Source organism: Musca autumnalis, unplaced genomic scaffold, assembly GCF_047663935.1.
Source record: "Musca autumnalis isolate F117 unplaced genomic scaffold, ASM4766393v1 scaffold_1, whole genome shotgun sequence".
NCBI lineage: Eukaryota > Metazoa > Arthropoda > Insecta > Diptera > Muscidae > Musca > Musca autumnalis.
Window position 1 is genome coordinate 306,490,282 of NW_027411644.1, and position 25,473 is coordinate 306,515,754.

A 25,473-nucleotide genomic window follows, 5' to 3' on the forward strand; every position below is an offset into this window, starting at 1 on the left:
ATTTACGTTATTTAAAAACTCAACGATCAGAACCTACACTCTGTCGCGATAGGGTTGTTGGTCTAAATTCCCGACCCAGATTACTTTACGTCACAGTTCACTATCTAATTGAGCTCAGTTAGAAGTATATATCTGTTGACTCGGACACTTTCGTCCCTTAAGTTATCACAAACCTACCCCTATCACTACGGTTGTATAGCTCCTTACAAGTCAATTATTAATAAATAAAAGTTAAATAAATATAAAGTTAATTATTAATAATGATAATGTCAAATAAATATAATGAAAATAATAATGCGAACACAAAATGTAGATTTCTTTATCAAATGGATTATCGTAAATCACCAAATTTTGCTCTGCGCCTAATTGACAACTACAAATTTAGTGAACATCCAAAAATATTATTATGCCACTTTAAGTGGTTATAATAGTTTATGACAATTCTGGTGACGAATCAACTGCCATACAACTATTCTCAGGCGTATAACACTGCTAATCACCGACTGCTAGAACTGCCGTGGCTAGGTGTGTGGCATAGCTACAATTACTCAGCAGCTGGGATTTTAGAACAAACTTTTGGCAAAGGCAGGGTGTTCAATTAAAAATTTAAATCGGCAGCGATTGACCCGTCACTTAGCGCTTTCCGGCGGGCGTTTATTTTCCGACTTTGAATTTTCTGATTTAATGAATATAAAGCCAATCGCTCACCGATGCAATTACACCCGTTTTTAAGATAACCAGGAATTGATGTTTTTTTTTTCTTTTGGTCCTACCTGCAGGCTGTTGTACTTCTAGTTGTTTTTTTTTCCTGTTGTTTGTTAACTGCTTCTGAACTATGATGATGACAATCTGCATCAATTGCTCACTTAAGGTTACCACTCGCTAGTAGCACTGTGCAAGAATCTTTCCTGTTGAATAGAACATTGACATTTTAGATAAACAGTTCTATTATCATTCACCATTCTCAACACAAAACTCACTTTTCTTTTTTCTTGCACTTTACTTATTCACAAGGGAAACTTCTTAAGCTTGTTGTATAATTAATTGTCTATTAAAAAAAATGGTTACAAAAATATGTCCACACCGGAATGTATTAAAAACGTTCTAGACGTTTTTCCATTTCACATCGCTTTTATATGCCGAATTTCCCATAATACATTTTCTTCCAATCATTCCTTAAATCATAAGTGTTAGTGAAAACCTACAGTTTTCCTTTTTTCTCTCATAAGTTTTTGTTATTTTCAAAATGCATTTAAATTGTTACTTTTTCTGCCAGTCGGTCATACGCCATCATTCAGGGATGGAACATGAATACCCTGTACATTTTAGTACCAATAATTTGACAGCTGATTAATGACAGCTGTGGATGAATTACCGACACTAGAACCCTTTCTACAATACCTAAAATCACCAGCAGTATTTATTTGTCATTTGCCCAGAAAAAATACTAATTCTGAACAGGAAAAATGTGAATTCCCGCAAGAAAAATTGTGGATCACGATACATGGTAAAAAAAACAAGAGCCATTTGGAGGAATCTGTTCACCAGTATCAACACTATCAGAAGTAGAGGAAGCATCGTTTAGTTTTGGTGTTGTGTGTGTCGGTTTGTGTGTTCTATTGTATTTGCCTTTGCCGGCAGGTCATTCACAATAGAGCACCAGATATGTTAATGGTTTGTAAATATTACTATTTTAATAGAAATATTTTGTATTAATATAATTCTATTTTACAGATTAGTTGTTTTGCCAGAAATTTTATTGATGGAATCTCCTCTCCCCGCTGAATCTGCTTCCAAATTATTGGACCATCAAATTGACACGATCCCATGAGATTTGTTATAAAGGGGTTGCTAATGTGGAGTGACAGATAATTATTCCCACAATGGAAGTTTGAACACCAATGGAAATTTGAACACCACAATAGCAGAATATCATTTGAATCGCTATGCTACGTCCCCATGGTGGCAGGTTAGTCGCCATCGTACGGGTTTCTGTGTCTGAGCTGTCCCCCTCGCAACAAAACTCCGACTATTTCGAACGTGTGAAGGAATAGGCGGTGTGCGAAGGGTTGGTATGAGCTAATGAAGCTAGATTCATGGGACCCAACGTGGGGAACTCCCACACCCTGACGTCTCATTCGCCGGGCCTATGTTAGCAAATATTAGGGAGGTATATGCAATTTAGGCACATACAAGATCATTTACTTTGTGGTTTTTTTTTCAGGTTTGTTTGGGGACTCGGTTCATTTACTACTCGTCATTTGTGAATTATTTCTATGGCTGTGACTGGATACCATTTCCTCGAGGCGGTGGTAAGTTTATCAATTCACTAAATATTTATAACTACACACATAGGACATTCACGCGAAAGAAAAAAAACTTATCCTATATTGCACATAGTTACTTGTGTATCACAGTCCGTTTATGCCAATAGGCTTATCACATAATTAATCACATTTTGAGGTCCTTAGAGTGAGCAACTCCTAAAGGTCGGCCTTGGAGGTCCTCAACCTCATACATGTTGTTCCCAACAGGCTTACTTATTCGGACTTTAGTGAACTTTCTTGCGAATTTAGCATTAAAGTTTTTTTGAAAATCACTAAGTACATAATTCCTACGGAATACTTCCTGGCCTGGGACAAACCTTGTCACTCTTGCTCTTTGATTATAGCGCTTTGCTCTGACTTCGTAGGCTTTATGCATGTTTTCTCTCATCTTTTCTCTGATGAGGAATAGACGGTCATTTCTATTAAGATTGAGTATTTCGTGTTCGGTAAGAGACTGTAACTTCCGTGCTAAATTATAGTCGAATCCACTCGAGTACATGTGGTAGCCAAACAAGGCGAAGAAGGGTGTCACGCCTGTAGCCACATGTACCGAGGTCCGAAGCGCACACTCTATTTCCGACATATATAAATCCCAATCCCTGTGATCATTCTGCATGTAGGCCCTGATTGCTGCCAGAACGGATTGATTAACCCGTTCTGACGCATTAGCCTGTGGAGAATATGGTGCTGTTTGCATGTGTTTTATGTGATATGCCCCTATCATGTCCTTAAACTGTTTGGAGTTGAACTGTGCACCATTATCACTGTGCACAGTTTCAGGGACTCCAAACTTCCGAAAAATCTCCTCTACAAGGAATTTCACCACATTACTGGCCGTGGCCTCTTTCATACACTTCAAGAAGACAAATTTAGAAAAATGGTCTACTACGATGAATATGTACGCGTTGCCACTCTTCGAGCGGGGGTACTTCCCCAAAAAATCAACGTACAGTTTTTGGAAGGGTCGTTCTGTCTTCACTTCATTGCCTATTGGTGGTTGTGTTTTATAATTCACACTCTTGGTTTCTTTACAAGTAACACACTTGCCGACATACTGTCGGACCTGTGACGTCATATTTGGCCAATAGAATTGTTGCCTGAGGCGGTTCAATGTTTTAGACATTCCTCCATGAGCTGCTGTGGGAGCATCATGGGCTTTTTCAATAAGCATATGGGTCAAAGACTCTGGTACCCACAGCCTCCATTCATATTCGCCTAACATTTCGTTTTCTTCCGACCTTACGCGTTTAAAAATCATTCCATCTTTTATCTTCAAATCGGGGAGCCGATCTTGATTTGACTCTATGTTCTTTTTAAGATCTTCATATTCAGTGCTCTCAAACTCATTGGTTTCAAAGTCGAATACTTGATTCAAATCGAGCTCCTCTATTGTCGGTAACCTGGATAAAGTATCCGCCACCACATTCTCTTTCCCCTTGCGATGCTCGATTTGGAAACGGTACGATTGCAGCTGCAATGACCAGCGGGCGAGACGACCACTCAGATCCTTTAAACTCATGAGCCACTGTAAACTTGCATGGTCTGTTATGACAGTGAAGTCCATTAATTCCACATACGGACGGAATTTTTTCACTGCCATAACAGCCGCAAGGCACTCTTTCTCAGTGACACTGTAGTTTCTTTGGCTTGAGTTAAGTTTCTGAGAATAAAAGGCTATGGGGTGTTCATCCCCCTGGTCATTGAGCTGAAATAGTACTGCTCCGACTCCGTAATCGGACGCATCACATTGGATGTAAAATCGTTTACTAAAATCGGCATGGCGCAACACAGGCGCCGTGGTCAAAGCTTCTTTCAAAATCTCAAACGCGGCAATAGCTTCTTCAGTCATAGTGAACTTTTTGGATTTTTTTAGCGTATCTGTTAAGGGTGCAGAGATGGTGGCGAAATCCCGTATGAAGCGCCGATACCATCCTGCAGTACCCAAAAAGCTCCGTACTTCCCTTTGGCTTCTGGGAACCGCTATTTTTCGGATTGCTTCTACTTTTTCGGGGTCGGTTTTGAGCATTCCACCCCCAATAATGAAGCCTAGGTACTTTAATTCTCTAAAGCAGAACTGAGATTTCTTTAAACCTATTGTCAGATTAGCGTTTCGCAAACATTGGGCAACTTCCTTCAGCAATTTTATGTGGTGATCGAAGTCGCTTGATATGACTAATAAGTCGTCCAAGTAAACGAACACGTTTTCTTTCAGTCTGGCGGGGACGACCTTGTCCATTAGGCGGCACAACCGCTGAGCCGCATTACATAGCCCAAAGGGCATCACTCGGAATTGGTACAAGGGCCGTCCCGGTACCGTGAAAGCCGTATATTTCTTACTTTCTTCCTCAAGTTCTATCTGCCAGAACGCGAATTTTAAATCGACGCTACTGATGTAAAATGTTTCGTCGATTCGACTAAGTATGCCGTCGATGTTTTGGAGAGGATAGGCATCCTTCTCCGTCAGCTTATTCAGCTTCCTTGCGTCTAGGCAGAACCGGTTTTTACCTGGTTTCCTGACCACCGTGGTGCGGTTGCTCCATGGGCTTTCGCTTTCTTCGATAACATTTAGTTTCAGCATATTGTCTATCTCGTTATAAGTAATTTGTTGTACCGCGGGGGACATAGGATAATGCCTATCTTTTACTGGTTCTGCTCCCTCCACCAGCTTGATCGTGTGTTTCTCGAGTTTTGTCTGACCCAAACCCTTTTCCTCAAAGGTGTCGAATTCTTCTATCACTTGATTCAATCTCTGTTGTTGGTCTTCGGTTAAGACATGGGGCTTGAGCCTATGATTTTCAGTGTTATTTTTATATTCCTCGACTATTCTCTCTACATTTATTTCATTGACCCCTAATAATTCGGGGGCGATATTGAATTTCCTCCAGAAGTCAATCCCCAAATAGAGGGTTTGCTCCAAATCGGGGCATAAGTAGAGAGTAATTTCCCCCTGGTTACCTTCATATTCGACTATGACGTCCACTTTCCCCATAATTCGGAACATTTGTCCACTAGCAGTCGATACATTTCTGCATACGGGCTTGACATCAATTTCTAACTCATCTACTAGCTCCCTACATCCCATCCCTAGAAGACTCACGGAAGCTCCGCTGTCCAGCAACCCCTTAAGACATTTCCCTTTTAGTAGAACTTGGGCATATAATCGGGGATCTTGATTGTTCGTATCAGCTCTGGAAACTGCATTGACCAAAAATCGTTTTAACTGCCTTTGTTTGGCTGTTTTTTGCCGTATTTTCAAAACGCGTTTTGGTATGCTACTCTCCTGGCCCTTTATGCCAAATATCCTTTCTCTCACTTCATTATAATTCTTTTCTCTTTCTTCCAATGGAATATGATGCCTTAAGCTGGCATACGGGGTATTAATATTGACATCAGTGTACATTTTAACTTTGTCTTCTTTTTCGGAATCAGGCCTAAGAATGAGCTGATCTTGCCCTATATGTCGGGGTTGTCTGTCGGGCGTGATTCCCCCGCATTTTCCACGCCCCTTTTCGGGTTTCCCGATTTGCAATTGGGACACTTGGGACATGTGGTGTTCGGTTTGCCACATCTATAACAAAAAACCTTTCTTTCGGTTGATGGGCAATCTATAAAAACATGACCAGGAGATCGACAATTCCAACAAACCATAATCTTGTTTTGATGGTTCACGCGTACCGCTGACACATTCTCAGAGACGTCCGATTGTGTGCTTGTTTCATCATAATCATAGATATCGAAATCGAGTTCGTTTACCTGTCTACCCGGTCGCGGATGTGATACAGTAGGCCTTGGATCACGTCTCGGAAAATTCTTTTCTGCTTCCTTGCATTCTATTCTCAGCTTTTCCACAGTCGCGATGGTCATTGGGTACACAACAGTTTTTATATTATCTTTAACATTCACTTTAATAATATTTATCATGTCTTGGTCTGTTACAGGGTGCACCAGACGAGATCGGAGTTGTCCCATGACCTGGAAATACGTGTCTACGGGTTCATTCGCCATCTGCTTGCGCTCCACCAGATCTCGCATGGCTTCGAAAGGAGATTTCGTCGACTGGTATTGGCATAGCAAAGCGTCTTTTAATTGGATCCAATCAGAGAAGACACGGATCTTCTGGCACTGCCAAAACCACTCCAGGACTGGGCCCGATATCAACACCCTAAAATCTCTTACAATCTCTTGCCATGGGATCTGGTATTGTGCCTGCAAGCGTTCCAGACGAAAGATGAATTCCTCGACTGTGAGCTTCTGTGGATTTCCATCATATACAATGCCGAATTTTTCCACCCTGATTCGGAGTGTCGGATTGCTGGACATCATTTCCGTCGACGGGCAATTCGCTACCGATGCTGCAACTAATGCTGCCGGCTGTTCTACTGTAGTTCTGTTGCCATTCACGTTTGAAGCGGTCACAGTTAAAGTTTGCATAGTTTGGACTAAGGTATTTAAAGTTCTTCTTATATCTTCGACTTCTGCCTTAATCATATTCTTCACACTCTCTTCAAGGTTCTTTTCACTGGGCAATTTTCTACTCGAAGGGGTCGAAAAGCGTTCAGTGCCCCCTTCCTGGCCCGTTATTGCTGATGGTGCTTGGTTTCCGTTGTTTTCCAAGGCTGGACGATTCATGATGGAAGCTGACAAGTCCCTAAATTGTGGGTCATTTTCAGGCATATTCGATCCTGATGTTGCCATTTTTGTCTTCTTAGTTTCTATGCTATGCTGTCCCGGATTTTCGTCGAATGCTGGTGGCCAATTTCTTTTCTTAGTTGTCTTAGACCTTGTGTTCATACCAGTATGGACAACTCTAAGCTTTGGTTTGATTTAGGTGTTGATGTTACACCGAACAAAAACTAATGTTGGAAGAAAATGTATTGGCAAGGAATATGCAATGTTACTATTTATTATTATTTACCTATTTTTATGTGGACTATTCTTTAGACTATCATTGAACAAGCTAGCTATTACTAAAGATATTCGCTTAATTCAGTCACTGTGTTTATCTGTTTAAATTTTGATTAAAATTTCGGTTATTTTTTTCTTTAACTTTATCTCTTTCTATCTTTTGGGAGGTTCATTTGGTTGTCTTTTCAGAGGGAACGATTAGGAGTATTTTTATTAATGTTTCCAACTCTCATCGTTGCGACCATACCAATCTCATAGTAGTTCAATATCGGCAGGGACAACGGCGAGACTTGTTCCCATTAACACTATCATCCTCATCGAATACTAATGGTGTTCTATTCCGTTCATAATGTTCTTAATAGACAAATCAACAACACATTTTTGGAATACATAATACGTGATTTGGATCCCACGGCATACTGTTTGTATTTCCCTCACAAATGAAGTTCACGTGGTACATCGCGTATGATACTCTGTCTTACGGCAACGAACTATCCGCAACGGCTACCATTTCGCTCCTTTCCAAGTCTAAACATAGGTATTCCTAGACACTAACATAAAAAAAAAAACGGATCACAGGTCGATTACAAAAAACACTTAGTTACATCACGCGAACTAGGTATTGCACTGACCCTTTACTAACTTGCATCTAGTCTTGAGTTAAAAACACCTATATCTACTATTGCACATTTAGCAGTATTCATTGAAATGAATCTGGTTGCAATACCAGTTAGGTTCATTAACTTCAGCCTAAATTTGTTTTTGGGCTATTACATCTACAGTTTTGGGCTATTTCCAAGTGCCTAGTTGACATTGCACTTAATCATTTTACTCCTAAACTCACCTATTCGATGACCTTCGAAGTCCTATTTTAAAATTGGGCGCCATTTCTGTTATGACCGCGCTAGGTTTTAGATTGGCCATCCGACTAGCTATCGGTCCCAGGGGGTTCTCAACCCGCCAACCTAATCTTGGGTCTAACAAGAACTTTCTTTGAATAATACACAAAACACTAAATGAGACAAAACACGGAGAACATTATATGGAACATGGGCCCTTGATGACCAGACCCTCACCCAGCCCTCCCATCCTTGGTCCACGGATCCTTTTAGCCGTTTTCGTGAACCCCACTAACTCCCTTTCCTTTACCTCCCTCTTACAACCTCTTCCCCTCCCGAATTAAGAACACTACTCCATATTCATTTTACTTCACTTTCACATTAAACATAATTTTATTGATACAAACAAAATAAACATCATATAAAGGACAAAGATTATAATTATTATCTAGTCATTTCCAGTAATATAAAAAATTTACGTTATTTAAAAACTCAACGATCAGAACCTACACTCTGTCGCGATAGGGTTGTTGGTCTAAATTCCCGACCCAGATTACTTTACGTCACAGTTCACTATCTAATTGAGCTCAGTTAGAAGTATATATCTGTTGACTCGGACACTTTCGTCCCTTAAGTTATCACAAACCTACCCCTATCACTACGGTTGTATAGCTCCTTACAAGTCAATTATAATAATTCAGTATGATTGAACAAAATATCGGTTATAAGAATCGAGAATTAAATAAAAGTTAAATAAATATAAAGTTAATTATTAATAATGATAATGTCAAATAAATATAATGAAAATAATAATGCGAACACAAAATGTAGATTTCTTTATCAAATGGATTATCGTAAATCACCAAATTTTGCTCTGCGCCTAATTGACAACTACAAATTTAGTGAACATCCAAAAATATTATTATGCCACTTTAAGTGGTTATAATAGTTTATGACAATTCTGGTGACGAATCAACTGCCATACAACTATTCTCAGGCGTATAACACTGCTAATCACCGACTGCTAGAACTGCCGTGGCTAGGTGTGTGGCATAGCTACAATTACTCAGCAGCTGGGATTTTAGAACAAACTTTTGGCAAAGGCAGGGTGTTCAATTAAAAATTTAAATCGGCAGCGATTGACCCGTCACTTAGCGCTTTCCGGCGGGCGTTTATTTTCCGACTTTGAATTTTCTGATTTAATGAATATAAAGCCAATCGCTCACCGATGCAATTACACCCGTTTTTAAGATAACCAGGAATTGATGTTTTTTTTTTTCTTTTGGTCCTACCTGCAGGCTGTTGTACTTCTAGTTGTTTTTTTTTCCTGTTGTTTGTTAACTGCTTCTGAACTATGATGATGACAATCTGCATCAATTGCTCACTTAAGGTTACCACTCGCTAGTAGCACTGTGCAAGAATCTTTCCTGTTGAATAGAACATTGACATTTTAGATAAACAGTTCTATTATCATTCACCATTCTCAACACAAAACTCACTTTTCTTTTTTCTTGCACTTTACTTATTCACAAGGGAAACTTCTTAAGCTTGTTGTATAATTAATTGTCTATTAAAAAAAATGGTTACAAAAATATGTCCACACCGGAATGTATTAAAAACGTTCTAGACGTTTTTCCATTTCACATCGCTTTTATATGCCGAATTTCCCATAATACATTTTCTTCCAATCATTCCTTAAATCATAAGTGTTAGTGAAAACCTACAGTTTTCCTTTTTTCTCTCATAAGTTTTTGTTATTTTCAAAATGCATTTAAATTGTTACTTTTTCTGCCAGTCGGTCATACGCCATCATTCAGGGATGGAACATGAATACCCTGTACATTTTAGTACCAATAATTTGACAGCTGATTAATGACAGCTGTGGATGAATTACCGACACTAGAACCCTTTCTACAATACCTAAAATCACCAGCAGTATTTATTTGTCATTTGCCCAGAAAAAATACTAATTCTGAACAGGAAAAATGTGAATTCCCGCAAGAAAAATTGTGGATCACGATACATGGTAAAAAAAACAAGAGCCATTTGGAGGAATCTGTTCACCAGTATCAACACTATCAGAAGTAGAGGAAGCATCGTTTAGTTTTGGTGTTGTGTGTGTCGGTTTGTGTGTTCTATTGTATTTGCCTTTGCCGGCAGGTCATTCACAATAGAGCACCAGATATGTTAATGGTTTGTAAATATTACTATTTTAATAGAAATATTTTGTATTAATATAATTCTATTTTACAGATTAGTTGTTTTGCCAGAAATTTTATTGATGGAATCTCCTCTCCCCGCTGAATCTGCTTCCAAATTATTGGACCATCAAATTGACACGATCCCATGAGATTTGTTATAAAGGGGTTGCTAATGTGGAGTGACAGATAATTATTCCCACAATGGAAGTTTGAACACCAATGGAAATTTGAACACCACAATAGCAGAATATCATTTGAATCGCTATGCTACGTCCCCATGGTGGCAGGTTAGTCGCCATCGTACGGGTTTCTGTGTCTGAGCTGTCCCCCTCGCAACACATTGTGGGTATCGTTTATTTTAATAACACACTAAAAACACCTCGTCGCCACTGTTGTGTCCCTTACTTATGAAAATAAGACACAAGATCCGTATACTTAAATACGTTAATAAAACTATTTATTTAATTTAATTATTTATGACAAGTCACAGGTTCGCACTTGGACGGTAGAAAGCAAAGTGATCTTTTTAAATTCTGCTTTGTCTCTCGACATCAGCACATACACATATGGCCAAAATAATAAGTACATCATAGTTTATGTTTGATTGTGTGCTCCACAATCAGTTTTTTCTCAAAAAAGATGTGAACTGCTTTACATTTCGAAACTTCTATTCGTAATCAATGATACAACAAGCATAAAAACGCAAAAAAATTGGTAATATTTTGTTTTTGTGCCACTTTTTTCTAAAAGTTCAAAATTTTGTTGGCCAAAAAAATAAGTACATTTTGGATTTTTTATTATTTACCAATAACCGAGTAAATTTTAATAAAGGTTGGTTAGTAATTTAGCTGTGCTAATAATATTAGACAAAAATAAAATAAAAATTAATTAGTGGATGGGTTGAAATGAGCACTATTACACTGGAGAGGGGAGATTGGCGTCAAAATTAAGAAATGAGGGAAAAAATTGTCGATAATAGCCAAATCCCTGGAAAAGCCGGTGGGTTTTTTCTAAAACACATTAAAACCAAAATGAAACTGAAGAAACACGGTGCAGGCCTAAAAAGGCAACAATAAATAGTCGATAGACCCATTGTTGCTCTCGGTTTAGAGACCTATTAAACTCATCTTGGGTAATTACTGTTGGCATAGGTAATGTTATATTCACCAGAATAGCTCGGAGAATACTAGGGGCTACCAAATTACCAGAATAATTAACAAAAGGCGTTCAAATGTTTCGGAAAAAAATTTTGTTGACGAGGTCTTCCTTAGCTAACAATGATATGGGTTGGTCGGGAAAAACTTACATGGACAAACTTGGCGAAATTTTCTCTAGAGCATTGAAATAAATATGAATAAAATAAATTTATTCGGTAACAATTACGGCATGATGAATTTCAATCTCAAGGGAGAGGAATTTCATACAATAGTTACAAAAATCCAATTAAACACGGAGGTAGCCACCTAATGGTGTGAGACTGATTATTTTTCCTGGTATGGTCTTTATCCAATATATCACATTACAGATGCTGGGACCCATTTCCAATACAAAAACATATTGGTCAACACATTGTTGCTACTAACAGAAGAAAATTTGTTTTTTATATGGATTTTTCAACAGAACTACGGTCCAAAAAATGCATCCCTATATGTCAAGGATGGATTCCAGGACAATATAATGAAGTAACTTGACTCGCTTATGCAGTAATCGGACATGAATGCAATAGTAAACCTTTGCGGACACTGAAAATAGCGCACTGGTACACAATCGTTCCAAAATAAACTTCAAATTTGGAATTTTATTCAAAAAGTTTGGTATTAAATAACTTTTGAAAATTACAGCAAACTTCTAAGCAGTATGCCAAAAAGAATACAAAAAGTAGGTCAAAATAAAGGTGGAAGCAACAAATATTAATAATATAAACATCCCTAATTACAATCTATCCTAAAACAATTGAATATACTAATATTAATTAATGATTTCCAAAATGTACTTATTATTTTGTCCATCAATTTTTATGACTTTTTTCTTAATATCGCATTTAGAAGTTTGTTTATCTTGAAGATCTACGCAAAATTTATTTTTTAAGTGTCATTTATGTTGCAAAACTTAAATTTAAACTGAACATTGTCGTACAGTGAATGCATTTTCTGAATTGAACGAAAAATATGCATACTTATGTTTGTACTTATTATTTTGGCCATATCTGTACATACATGTAACGGCATATCAGTTTAGATAAATATGTAACAAACAAAATTGTATGTGCAAATCAAATGCATGTACGTATGTATGTACAAATGTGCGAATGAGAAAGAAGCAGAATATGTAAAATAGAAACATAACATTAATATGTATGTATTATGTATGCATATTCGAATTATGTTTGGTTTACATTCGGCGTCTTTTCGTGATTTCGAAGGCATTTCGTGATTTCGCGCGGAATCATGCAAAATTTATCATGATTTCGCATACAAAAATGAAATCATCTTATTTCGTGATTTCAGCGAAATCAACATCGAAATCACAGTACACATGATATACAACCTTGCTTTTGCCTTAAAAAGTACCAAAAGTTGCAACACTTTTCACGTATCACAATAAACAAGGTAGATGTGCGAATTGCTGGAACAAAATATGTTAATATCAAAATTTGTAAACAAAGTGAAAAAATATTAAATTACATTGTTACAATGCTATTTTTCATTGTGTTCCCGTACTTTTTTAATGGTAATGTTAGAAAATAGACCGAATTTTCAAAAATTACAAATTTCTTAAAAAATACGGGAACGAAAAAATGACGGAAATTGCAAAAACTCCAGCAAAAATGCCAAAATCAGCGTATCAGCCATCGTGTTCAGATTCCAAAAAACATGCTGCTAGTTTTTACTTGGCCAAATTTTTATAGCAGAGAACAGGAGAAGAGGCTTTTATTCAAAATCAAGTGCAAGTCTTGCTAGATTTCGGAGTACTGGAACGCATTTCTAGCACTAAACGGGGAAAATACTGCAAGTAGTAATATTTTGCAGTTTCTGAACACAATTTTTATGTATCAAAATTTATTATTATAATGTCTCAACGATAAAATCATTTTTTAGTTTTTAATTTCTTAGTAGTATAAACAATTAATACGATATATAGATAATTTTACGATCATTTTCGAAATGAAGCAGTAAAGTTCTATATTGTCGTAAATTTTTGATGATTAATTCAATTTACAACAACTTTTTTCGAAAATTCATGTTCGATCAGCTGCGCATTTACATCTACCTTGATTATTGTGATATGCTTGAAATCAACAAAAAAATAAGTGTAAACACCGGGGTGTATTTCAGGATTTCGTGAAATCCAGTGGATTTTAGAGCGCAAGTGTAAACTTGGCATTAGACTACATAGAATATCTGCAGTAGCAGTTTGGTTTTTTGTGGTAGGGTTGCCATCCACAACACATTCAGAGCAGCTTATGTACGCAGGCCTTAAGTTTTCCCCTTTAAAAAAAAATTTATCGTTGACGCTTCATAATTAGAAGTTTTGATTGATAAAGTTGTGTTCTAGAACTTGCAAAATAGTACGACTTGCACAATTTTTCCTTTTTTGTGCTAGAAATGCGTTCCTGTACTAAACTCGAACTTCTCTTAAATAAAAATGGAGCAGAATAAAATTTTCTGCTATACAAATTTGGCCGAGTAGAAACTAGCAGCTGGTTTGCTTGCATCTGATTGGCAGATACGTTGATTTTACATTTCTGCTAGAGTTTTTGAAATTTCTGCCATTTTTCAGTTTCCAAAAGGAAAAAAGTACAGGAACACAATGAAATATTAATACTTTGTCTGTTCCAGAACTGCAAGAATCTACTAATTTTTAAAATTTTTTCCGATAACATAAAGGAAAAAATGTTATCGTAGTAAAAAATAGTAGCTTCTTGCAGGTTCTGGAACAGAGCAACTGTAACAAAATTTTGATATTAAAATTTTTTCTTGCAGTAATTTGCACATCTACCTTGTTTATGGTGATACGTGGTAAGTGTTGCAACTTTTTGTACTTTTTTAGGCAAAAGCAGGGTTGTATATCATGAGTACTGTGATTTCGATGTTGATTTCGCTGAAATCACGAAATGAGATGATTTCATTTTTGCATGCGAAAACATGATAAATTTTGGCTTGATTCCGCGCGAAATCACGAAACGCCTTCGAAATCACGAAACGACGCCGAATGGAAACCAAGCATAACTTTCCTATAGACATTTTGTATGAACTTGTCATTCGAAAGTCAGTAGTGACATTGGAACTAGTATGTCAGTAGTAAGTCAGTAGTTGTTGTGGGACATTGGAGGTAGTAAGTCAGTATAGACATTAGGTGTGTTCGTTTACTCGATAATTTGTACAAGTCCAGTAACATCTTGTAAACGACTAAGGTCTTTTGCATTGTACTGCAGAGTAAACGAACAACATCCAGTAACAATACAATTCGTACAAATTTTGAGTAAACGAACACACATATTGGATGTAGTGAGTCAGTAGAGACATTGAAAGTAGTGAGTCTATAGTTTCAGATTTTCACTACTAACTTTTTTGGCCTATTTGGAACTTTTCATAGATTAAAAAGCCATATATATATATATATATATATATATATATATATATATATATACATAGTACGTTTAATAAGGCAATGAACTTGCACTTTTGTTTAAATAGTATATTTTATTAAAGAAAAAAACATATAATATTGAAAATGCTAAAGTACAAATTCCGTATTTTTATCTTTATAAAGGGTGTTTTTTTAAGCCCGATAGAACTTGAATTTGTAAAAAATAACACAAAAAATTAAATTGTAATCAAAATTTTTTTTTTATTCGAAAGATCAATACGTGACATTAACATTTGAAAATGATTTCGGGCATATGGGCACCGCGGCTGTTCTTGACGAAGTGCATTCTGGACGTCCAATTTTTGGCCACTTTGTCGAGCACTGCTGGCCGTATGTCACGAATAACACGAACAATTCTGGCCTCCAAGGCATCAATTGTTGCTGGTTTATCAGCATAAACCAGTGACTTCACGTAGCCCCACAGGAAAGAGAGGTGTCAAATCGCACGACCTTGGAGGCCTTTAAATGGCTAAACCAAATTTTCAACATAAGCACAAAATTAGTAAGTCCAGGTCCACACTAGAGTGATTTCATTGAAAAAATTGCATGAAATGATGCGTCTCTAGATCGACTTCCATAGTAGAGTAAAATCATAAAATTGCTGTAGTGGGGAATTCGATTTAAGAACGCCTAATTTCATGAATTTTTTTTATGAAATTCACGCTAGTGTGGACCGGGACTAACTAAAGGTAGAAACACAATGAAATACGCCGCTTTTTCACGCTTAGTTTCATGTAAAAGATTAAAGTCCAAGTACTTCCTAATTCAGATGAATTAGGTAGCATTTGAATTAGGTCTTGGCCTTTAATCTTTTACAGGAAACTAAGCGTGAAAAAAGCGGCATATTTCATTGTGTTTCTACCTTTAAGCCAATGTTTTCAAGGCTGGCAAAACATTTAAATAATAAAAACACGTTTCCATTATATTTTCTTGGCCATAAGGCCATGTTTATATTATAGCCTTTTGCAGGGTTATGCCTGATTTAGACTATGCTGGATTTAGCAAATCCAGTGGATTTAAGTTGTCATTTTCATACAACATATGTCAAATAAAGCCAGATAATTGCTAAATCCAGCGTAGTCTAAATGAACTTTTAACCTACTTTATGAGGATTTGTTTGTGGTATATGTAATGGAATTGACATTTAAAACCCAGTGGGTTTGTTAAATCCGGTTATATATAAACGTACTATAAGACTTGGTGTGAAATGTTGATATAACATCGAGATCTAGCTATGGTAAAAGTTTCAGATTTATCCGACAGTTATAGCTAAGGGGTACTTTACACGGTATGTTTTTTACATATGAGTTGTCACTTTTGCCGTACAAAATGTATATGCAAAGTGACAACTCATATGTAAAAAACATATCGTGTAAAGTACCCATAAACGAGGAAGGAATAAGCCAAAATGCGCTTGAAAGAACTTAACATTAGTTAATTTAAGGAATCATTCCTATGAAATACTTCGACAAGATTGATCTTGATATCCCTACATAATGTGAAACCCTGTGTTTTAATATTGTTTTATAGAGTGACAGTTGATCTTGATATCCCTACTTTATTTACAATTTAAAGTGGGGTTATTTTGGTTATTTTCATTTTCCAAAACCCTTTCATATTTCGCATATTTCCTTCTAAATTATAAATTAAACAATTCCTAAAAATGGGTAAAGTTATGTCTGTTGTATCGAGACAAATAAATCGCTTCAATGTAGAGAATCGCGCACATCGTGTTCTTGAAAGAGACAAGCCTGTTCCAGCTCCAAAATATGAATCAAACCTAAGGGATATGGAAAGGACAATTGAATGTATGTCGCACTTACTATTTTGATATGAGTTTGGTGTATTATACCTAAAACTGTATGTTTATTTTTATTACAGTGGATCCCAAGTTCTTAGATAAATTAAATAGGAAGGACGATGCTTTGGATCAGCGTTTGAAAAGTGTTTATGTAACATCAGAGGATAAATTTGTGAGTAAATACATGGTGAAATTTAAAAAATCCAGTTGTATACTTCTTATATTTCTTCCACAGATCGACTATGGTATAAAACGTAACCAAGCAACAGAAGAAAAGGCATTGCCCATAGATCGCCGAACTCCTGAAGATTTTGAATTTGGTTATAAAGAACCACATAGAGTCGCACCTGGACGTTGCACCCTAAGACAGGCTTTGCAGTTTATAACAGATCATCAGACTGAACCTGAGAAATGGACAGCAGCAAAAATTGCCGATGAATATAAGTTGAAACCGGAATTAACAGGTAACTATTGTTGGGAGGCGTTGATAACCACCGAAATGTTGACAAATAGTATTAACTACGCCACTACGATATGCCTAAGTAACTTGTGAAACTAGCAAAAGTGTTGTGTGGAACCTATATTCGGTAAAAGATGCAGTTGTGTCATGAGCACCTTTATGCTAAGTTTACATTTACGAAATCCACTCGATTTCAACTGTCAATTCCATAGCTCAAACGTCAAATGGAATCTCATCTGGGTTTCATTTGACGTTTAACCTATGGATTTGATTGACAGTTGAACTCGAGTGGATTTCGTAAATGTAAACCAAGCATTAGGGAAGCAGGTTGTGATTTACAGCTGAACATAAACTGAACCACAAACGCCTCTTAGACAAGTTTTACATTTGTTGAAATTTTTAGCAATCTCGCCTACATCTGAGATGGTATGGTATTTCCATTCTCTTTGACATGTCGTGTCCTTATTCTCAATGAAATACTAAGGCGGTGTCGTCAATGGTGTAGAATGCTATTTGACTTTTACAATCCATACTAACGTTTTAATTTCCATTGCAGAAAATATTCTCAAATACTTCCGTAGTTATAGCGTCTATATACCTGATATAAAGCAAAAGGAGTCTATATTAACACAAGCTAAGAGGAAGATGCTACCGGAGAGTTCAAATAAACCCAAAGGTGATGAATAGTCTCCCTCTAAACCAGTTGGTTCTCTGCCAACTCAAACGAAAGATGTTTGATCATTTTGTTGATTGAAATGTAAATGCATGACTGTTAATTATTATTTAGAACAATTGTGAGAAGCTATTTTCTGAATGGTGTATATTTGTTTGTAAATAAATAATACAATAATGAGAGAGGATAAAGTTAAATAAATATCTAATCCAAGGATTAAGTAAAAGATACATCTTGTATTTTTTTTCTTTATTGTCATCATGTGGGCTTTCTTTATACAACAACATTTGGTGGACAATTATAGAGGTTAAGAGATTTATCTTCAGATACAGAAACGACTTTATCATTTGATGGACTATATTTAACACCCCACGCTTGATCACTGTGCTCGGAGAAGGTGTGCATACATTTTCGTTCAGCAAAATCCCATATTTTAACTGTTGTATCACTTGAGGATGAGGCAAAATGTTTACCATCTTCCGAAAATGAAACACACAATACCCAGGAAGCATGTCCAGATAGTGTACCGGCCACATCAGAATGAGCCCTATATAAAGATTTTAAGAGTTAGAAATTGTAGGTGATAAAAAGTCCTGTTTAAGGGCACCACATTGACCGCTTTTTTTCATTCTCACGAGAAGTACAAACTTAACCCGGAAAAATGATTTTGATCCAATGAGGCACTCACTACTTTCCTCTTCAAATCACTACTTACACATCATACAACTTCATATGACCGTCATCTGATGCTGTTAGAAGCATTTGAGAATTCGGGGAGAAACATAAACTGCGTACAGGCATTGCATGACCTTCCAATGTTTGTGTTACTTTGCCCGCTGCCACATCAAAGATGGTAATGATACCATCAATGGCACCACTTGCAATATATTTGCCATCGGGACTCTAAAAAATAATAAAAAACAACAACTTCAACAATGTGCCTCCACACATTTAAATAAAAAACATACATATGCTATACTTAAGGTGAACTTTCCATTTTGAGGATCCAATATTTGTTCCTGTTTACCCGACTCAACATTATACATGGATATTTTGCCTTCATTTGACCCAGAGATGACATATTTATCGCATGGTGAAAATGCCACCGTCCACAAGTCGACAGGGCCAAATGATAACAAATGTTTTTGTTGGCCACTTTCAGAATCCCAAAAACATAAACTTGAATCTAAGGAGCTGCTGGCAATTGCTATAATATGAAGAAAACATTCAATTGATAAATCTTATAAAATTACTTCCTTTATATGCTTACTTTTTCCATCAGAACTAACGCAAACCGATACCACTCCCAATGAATGGCCCTTCAGTTGATGTCTCAGCTTTAGGGTATTATCCTCTTTAATATCCCACACCTTAACCAAATCATCTAAACCTCCGGTGACAATAAAATCTATTGGTTCTTTTGTCTTGCTTTCAAGGCCCAAAAACGAATCTCTACTGGCATCTGGATCTTTTTCTGTAGCCGATTCATCTGCAGCAGATTTTTCAGCAGGTTGTGTACGACCCCACGAACATGACCAAATGCCATCTTCGTGTGCTGTCTCTTCTTTGTGCAATAGCGAGAACTGTTGTGGGATGATGGAAGTTAGCAGGGAACAAGACGGGAATAGGTGCGCACACCCGATTTTTTTGAAATTTTTACCACAGGTAGGTCTCGTTGCCCTGATCACAAAAATATATATATCGTCTAGATGTAGTCCATACTTCCCGAGATATAGGCCATTAAAGTTCCAAATTTTCTTTTAAATTATAATTTTCTTCTGCAATAGCCGGCCTTCGGCCGGGGATTTAAGACTTTCTCCTATGGACAGGGGCAAATCTAGGGAACGGGAACAAAAATTTATTTTAAATTATAAATGTTTCTCTAATTAGCCGGCCTTCGGCCGGGGATTTAAGACTTTCTGCTATGGACAGGTACAAGTCTCGGGAACGGACACAAAATTTTCTTTTAAATTAAATTTTTTTCTAAATAGTCGGCCTTCGGCCGGGAACTTAAGACTTTCACCTATGGCCAAGTGCAAATCTAGGGAATGGAAACAAAACTTTATTTTATATTATTAATTTTTCTCTAATTAGCCGGCCTTCGGTTACATATTTTTTGAACTTTAAAGGCCTATATCTCGGGAAGTATGGACTACATCTAGACGATATACATATTTTTGTGATCAGGGCAACGAGTCCTACCTGTGGTAAAAAATTCAAAAAAATCGGGCGTGCGCGTGTAAACCCGTCTTAAGCCGTTAGCAGTTGTTGTACGAGTGAAATACTCAATATTTACCATTTTATTTTTTAATAATTTAAAGTAAAATAAACCCCGAATGAAAATATTGTTATCCACTACTTGCTGTTTTGCCAAATTAGAGGCCGGTAATAGGGATTTATAGTTAAACTTTTGTTAATAACTCCACAGGGAATTGTAGTTTGACACAAGAACGCAAATGCCCATGGTACAATCATACAGGTAGCATTATCAAGCCAGCTGATGGTAACATAATGTGTCAATTGCATTGAATTGATGTCAAATTTTGACATCTTATGTTACCAACAATTGCCGATGCGGCTACCTGTATATTTGTACCATGCAAATGCCCTACCATGGTACAATAATACAGGTAGCATTATCATGCCGGCTGATGGTAACATAATAGCTTTGTTCCTTTACTTTTTTAATGGTAAGGGTGGTAAAAGAGAAAAGTGTCAAAATTGCTCTTTCATGAACATTTTTACCAGAAAAGTAAAGGAACGGAAAAATTGTAGATCTGGCAGCAATGTCAAAAAGAATCATAAAAAAATCAATTTTCGTCTTTTATTTCACAGTTTTTAATTTAGTTTTGTCAGCGTTTGACTTTTTCTTCTGTTTTTCGTCCGTTTTCATTTTCATTGTGAAATAATCGTCAAACTAAAGTCGAAAAATCAGTTCTACCATTTTTACCTGCAGAAATTTTTCTGGTAGCCTGTGGTAGAAGAGAAAGCCATTTTCGCCCTCTCTCCATTCTCACTCTCTTAAAAATTGCTTCCAGTTTTGCCACTTTTCGGGGTTAAGGAACGCTTTGCAGGTTAAAAATGGTAACCTCAGGTAAGTAAAGGAACGCACAATTTTACCACTTTTACACATTTTGCGTTCCCGTACACAAAATTTATATGAAAATCGTTTACGACTTTTACAACTTTTACGACTTTTTCCACTTTATAAAGTACGGGAACAGGCCATTCAATTGCATTGAATTGATGTCAAATTTAGACATCTTATAGCTCTGTTCCTTTACGTGCAAGAATCTTCAAGTTTTACCACTTTTTACTCGAAAAGCGTTCCTTTACTTCAGGTACCATACAATTCATATGGTAGCAGTTTACAACTTTTGCTACTTTTGCCAGTTTTACCAGTTTCAAAAGTAAAGGAACAGACCATATGTTACCAACAATTGCCGATGCGGCTACCTGTGTATTTGTACCATGTCCCCTACAAAAAAGGGTATCTTCCACCCTGTTTACACCGATGACCCTGTAGGGACTGTGGTCGATTTAACAGCCTGTTTTCGTAAAAAGTTTTTGCCCATTCGTTCGTCGATTTCATGAATGAAGACACAATTTGGTCTTCATAGCGGTTGACGTTTGTATTCGTGTGACAAACAAATGAAAGCTTTTTATATTCGTATTTTTTGGTTTTCGTAACAAAATCGGACGAAGGAATACGTCAAAAATAAACGAATGGAAAAGACCCATCGTATTGAATGAAAATTAAATAATTTGAGTAATAAATGGCACAAAACACACGAAAACTGGAAAGGAATGCATGTATGTACATCCGTTTCTTCATATTATCACAATTATTTTTGGATAAATTTGATTACAATTTTTTCTTATGTTTTGTTTGTCATCTGCTTATCGGGATTGCCATCAAGTAACACATTTTACGTGCAGATGCCTATGCAAAATTCACAAAATAAGTAGCATGGAAACCCTGAAATATAAAAGCTTTTCTGAAATAGACGAAAGCTTTTAGATAAAAACGAATGGTTCGTAAAATTTTACAAGAACCAAATTTTGAACGTTTACGTTTTAGTACGAACGGTTCGTGTGACAGGCAAGCATTTTTACAAAATCACGCTGTTACTATCTGATGGATTTGAAAAAGCAAAATAAACCAATTTTGAGGCATTAAAAAGATAATTTTTACATTGAAACATGGTAGAACAAGAAAAGGTAGCAGCAATACCCAGCTGACTGAACTGGGTTGTTGTGTTAGTGTCAAATTCCATACGACATTTTATGTATTTATTTCTATGTTCGATGTATATTAGGAATACATATTTTTGAAGAATTAATTTATTCATCGGAAAAAAAACTATTTCCCATAAAGACGGCTTTATATCATTGACATGTAACCTCCTCCAGGTCCGAACGACATGCCGCACACTAAAACACCGCTTATAGAGGCGGTACAATATTTGTTAATATGTGTGGTATTTTGTTAAACTTGAAAAGAATAAAGCCCTAATAAACATGTGCTTTTTTGTTTTCAAAAGCAAATGATTGAAACAGCCTCTCTTTTTTCAATGAATTACCAGCGACCCGAAACATTTTTGCAAGTATTCTACTTTCTGCGAGAAATTATGCATTTAGTGGAATGATATGGAAACATTCAATTTGAAAATCTAACGAGTTTTCATTCATGTTTTCCAAAATATTCAATCAAATGTGAAAAATTATTTGTTTTTTAAATTCCAATAATTTATAGACATTTCCTTGTTTTGTTTACATTTACGTTGACACTAAGGTTTACAAACAAAAACAAATTTCAATGTGGTTGTTGTTGAGTTGTATTTGTTGTAGTATTAACTTTACCTTGTATTTGTTCTACCATGACATTGAAAGTTAATTCCAAGAAGCTCCTTCTTGAAACTCAATCATCACTTTTAACTTTAAGTTAACCGTTAGTTAACCGGAAAGCTATAAATCTGTTCGTAAATCCAAACTATAACAAAAGAATACTAATAACAATGGGGGTTAGATTTGCTATTTCCGCAATAAAATGGTTTTTAAATTTCACAAACATAAATCAACGAAAAATTAAAAATAGATGATTGACTGTTTTCAGGAAGAAGAAGAGTTACAAGTTCTTGCTAGAAGAAATTTGTCCAGCAAGAATTTGCAAACTCTCAGTAAAAGAACTGTCAAAATGTCTCTCTCGAATCGCTTTCTTTTGCTAATTTTTTGTGTTAGCAGACTTCCAGCAACAATTGGTACAAAATGTTACAAATTTTGGGTTAACCAGACAGACCTAATGCCCGATTATCTTATGATGCAAAAATAGGCTCGGGGAAACAAAACAATCTCCAAAACAACATAATACCAATCAATTTAACGGATTTAAAAAAATCAAAATTTTTGTAAAAAAAATTGGTAAAATTAGTAATATTGATCTTATAGCGTTCTTTCTGGAAGGCACGTTCCGCCAACGTAAGACAAATTCGGAAGAAGATTTCTTCATCTTGCCACTGATGCCAATTTTGTTAATGTACGTGGTCAGATAACAGAGTTATACGCTAATATATCCATAGAAACCCTATTCTAGGGCAGCTTTAGTCAGCGGCCCACCATTTATAGTCTGGCACTAGATGGCAGCTGATTTTAATACCGAATAATCTTAAACCCATGACCTACATTGGAATATTATTCCCGAGGTGGGCACTGGTGGGCATCATGACCAAACCCTTAGGTCAAGTTTAATTATCTGTTCGAATTGCCATTACAAAATACACTAAGAAAATATGCAGCTAACTAGATTTTCACAACACGCTAAAACACTATTTTTTAATGAAAATTAAGCTATTACCTTCTTTTTCAAAATCCACTATAATATTTTGCTATACGTATTAGTTTGGCGATATTTTGAATAAATTTACTTGCACATAAAATATAGGTTGTACTCACAACAAAAAATATGAATCAAATGTTCCGACTTTTGAAGCTATTCTTAAGATCGCGTTCGAATGAAACAAAAACTAATATATTTTTAAAAAGATCCATGTCTTAGCCTTCAGAGTTGCCAGATGTTGTACCAAAATTTTGACATTAATTTTTTTATTTTTGGCAAATGGGTGGATCCACTGTGCAAGGGTTCCTAGGTAGAGTTCCATACTAGAGTAATATGACGAAGGTGGTGTAGTGGGGAACTCGATTTAAGAATACCTAAAAATTTCAATGAAACCACTCTAGTGTGACCTTCGACATACTAAATAAAAACATCCAATAGTGTATTACCCCGTTTAAACGCATTTTGCACTTAACATGTTTTATAGAACATTTGTCATTTATAACTTTGTTCCTTTACTTTTAATTTTTACCAGAAAAGTAAAGGAACGGAAAAATGGTAGATCTGTAGTGGAATTCTGTAACTCATTTTTCGAGTTACCGACAAATATCGGTAAAATTAAAATGCTTATAATTTCGGTAATTAACGATAAGCTAACAACCAAAATAAAGCTTTTGCTAAATTCTACCGATAGCAACAGTGCTGTCAACTTTTATTGATACTTTTCATTCATAATTTTGCGTTTAAATGTTACCGATTTTTGTCGGTAACTCAAAAAATGAGTTACAGAATTCTACTACTGATAGCAATAGGTCTGTACGATAACTCAAAAGTTTGTACAAATTTGTACAAACTTTTACAAAATGCTGTTCGATAACAAACTTGTTAAGTGAAAGAGAACTGGGAGGTGTTGCAAGTACTTGCAAGAACTTACAAATACTTTTTACTTGCGAAGTTATCGAACAGGCCTAATGTCTAAAAGAAACATAAAAAATCCATTTTCGTCTTTTATTTCACAGTTTTTAATTTCCCAGAAAAAAGGTTGGAAGTAGTGCAATGCAGAATTGGGATTTCAATATATCTTTCGATGCAGTCCACACGGAGTTATGAAAAATGCACTCCGCTCGATACATTATAGAAGCACTCGCTTAAAGATCTCTAGTCAAGCAAACCAATTTTTTGATCCCTACAGTCGCAGTCTTTTTTTCTGAACACAAGAAAGAGTTTCTAAAATTATAAGAATTTGTTTTAAAAAATAAAGAAATAAGACGCAAATTATTTCTGGAGTTTTTTTGGGAACCTGAATTGGAGTTGGAGGAAAAATGAAAAACCATTTGGATAATAAAGCAATATCAGTTGCGGTGTCATTAAAAGCGGAGCAAAGGAAGTAAACTCAGTTACGATCAAATTGAATGGAGAGTTTTTATAATTTGTGTTAATGTAATAAAGTTAATATCCTTTTTTTATACGAACAAGCAATGTATTTTATTTATTTTGGGATATTTGCAATGGCTTGCATTTTATAGCATCTTTATGCTATGTTTACATTTACGAAATCCACTCGATTTCAACTGTCAAATCCATAGGTTAAACGTCAAATGAAATCCAGATGATCCTATGGATTTGACAGTTGAAATCGAGTGGATTTCGTAAATGTAAACCAAACATTAGACTGCATTTAAATTCAATGCAAAACACTACATCAAAGGCTGTGATTTGGATCGAAAATGGAGTGCATCCTAGCTGTGTCCCGTAGAAGCTAAATGGAGTGCATCCTAGCTGCG

General features: G+C 36.1%; 2 protein-coding genes and 1 long non-coding RNA gene across 3 annotated transcripts; 2 read left to right on the plus strand and 1 right to left on the minus strand.

Moving 5' to 3' along the window:
* Window positions 1-1,415: 1,415 nt before the first annotated feature.
* On the plus strand, window positions 1,416-7,373 carry LOC141391415 (uncharacterized). Its single transcript, XR_012409645.1, has 4 exons — window positions 1,416-1,674; window positions 1,735-2,312; window positions 6,266-6,771; window positions 6,837-7,373. It is a non-coding gene; the product is annotated as an uncharacterized lncRNA (long non-coding RNA).
* Window positions 7,374-16,455: 9,082 nt separating this feature from the next.
* On the plus strand, window positions 16,456-18,086 carry LOC141389887 (NADH dehydrogenase [ubiquinone] 1 alpha subcomplex assembly factor 4). Its single transcript, XM_073962079.1, has 4 exons — window positions 16,456-16,730; window positions 16,804-16,895; window positions 16,959-17,187; window positions 17,740-18,086. Exons 1-4 carry the CDS (start codon window positions 16,586-16,588, stop codon window positions 17,868-17,870), a joined length of 597 nt encoding a protein of 198 aa, XP_073818180.1. The 5' UTR covers window positions 16,456-16,585; the 3' UTR covers window positions 17,871-18,086.
* Window positions 18,087-18,092: 6 nt separating this feature from the next.
* On the minus strand, window positions 18,093-20,318 carry LOC141389886 (WD repeat-containing protein SL1-17). Its single transcript, XM_073962078.1, has 5 exons — window positions 20,153-20,318; window positions 19,127-19,439; window positions 18,825-19,063; window positions 18,572-18,759; window positions 18,093-18,403 (listed from the first exon to the last, which is right to left on the minus strand). Exons 1-5 carry the CDS (start codon window positions 20,153-20,155, stop codon window positions 18,130-18,132), a joined length of 1,017 nt encoding a protein of 338 aa, XP_073818179.1. The 5' UTR covers window positions 20,156-20,318; the 3' UTR covers window positions 18,093-18,129.
* Between the last annotated feature and the right edge of the window lie 5,155 nt (window positions 20,319-25,473).

Excerpts from the sequence above, each read along its gene's own strand:
- LOC141389887 (XM_073962079.1), top strand. The coding sequence starts at position 16,586 with ATGGGTAAAGTTATGTCTGTTGTATCGAGACAAATAAATCGCTTCAAT. Across the intron at positions 16,896-16,958 it reads TAACATCAGAGGATAAATTT|ATCGACTATGGTATAAAACG; the intron begins GTGAGTAAATAC and ends TTTCTTCCACAG. Across the intron at positions 17,188-17,739 it reads GTTGAAACCGGAATTAACAG|AAAATATTCTCAAATACTTC; the intron begins GTAACTATTGTT and ends TTTCCATTGCAG.
- LOC141389886 (XM_073962078.1), bottom strand. Across the intron at positions 19,064-19,126 it reads CGTTAGTTCTGATGGAAAAA|CAATTGCCAGCAGCTCCTTA; the intron begins GTAAGCATATAA and ends TTCATATTATAG. Across the intron at positions 18,404-18,571 it reads CATATGAAGTTGTATGATGT|GGCTCATTCTGATGTGGCCG; the intron begins GTAAGTAGTGAT and ends ATCTTTATATAG.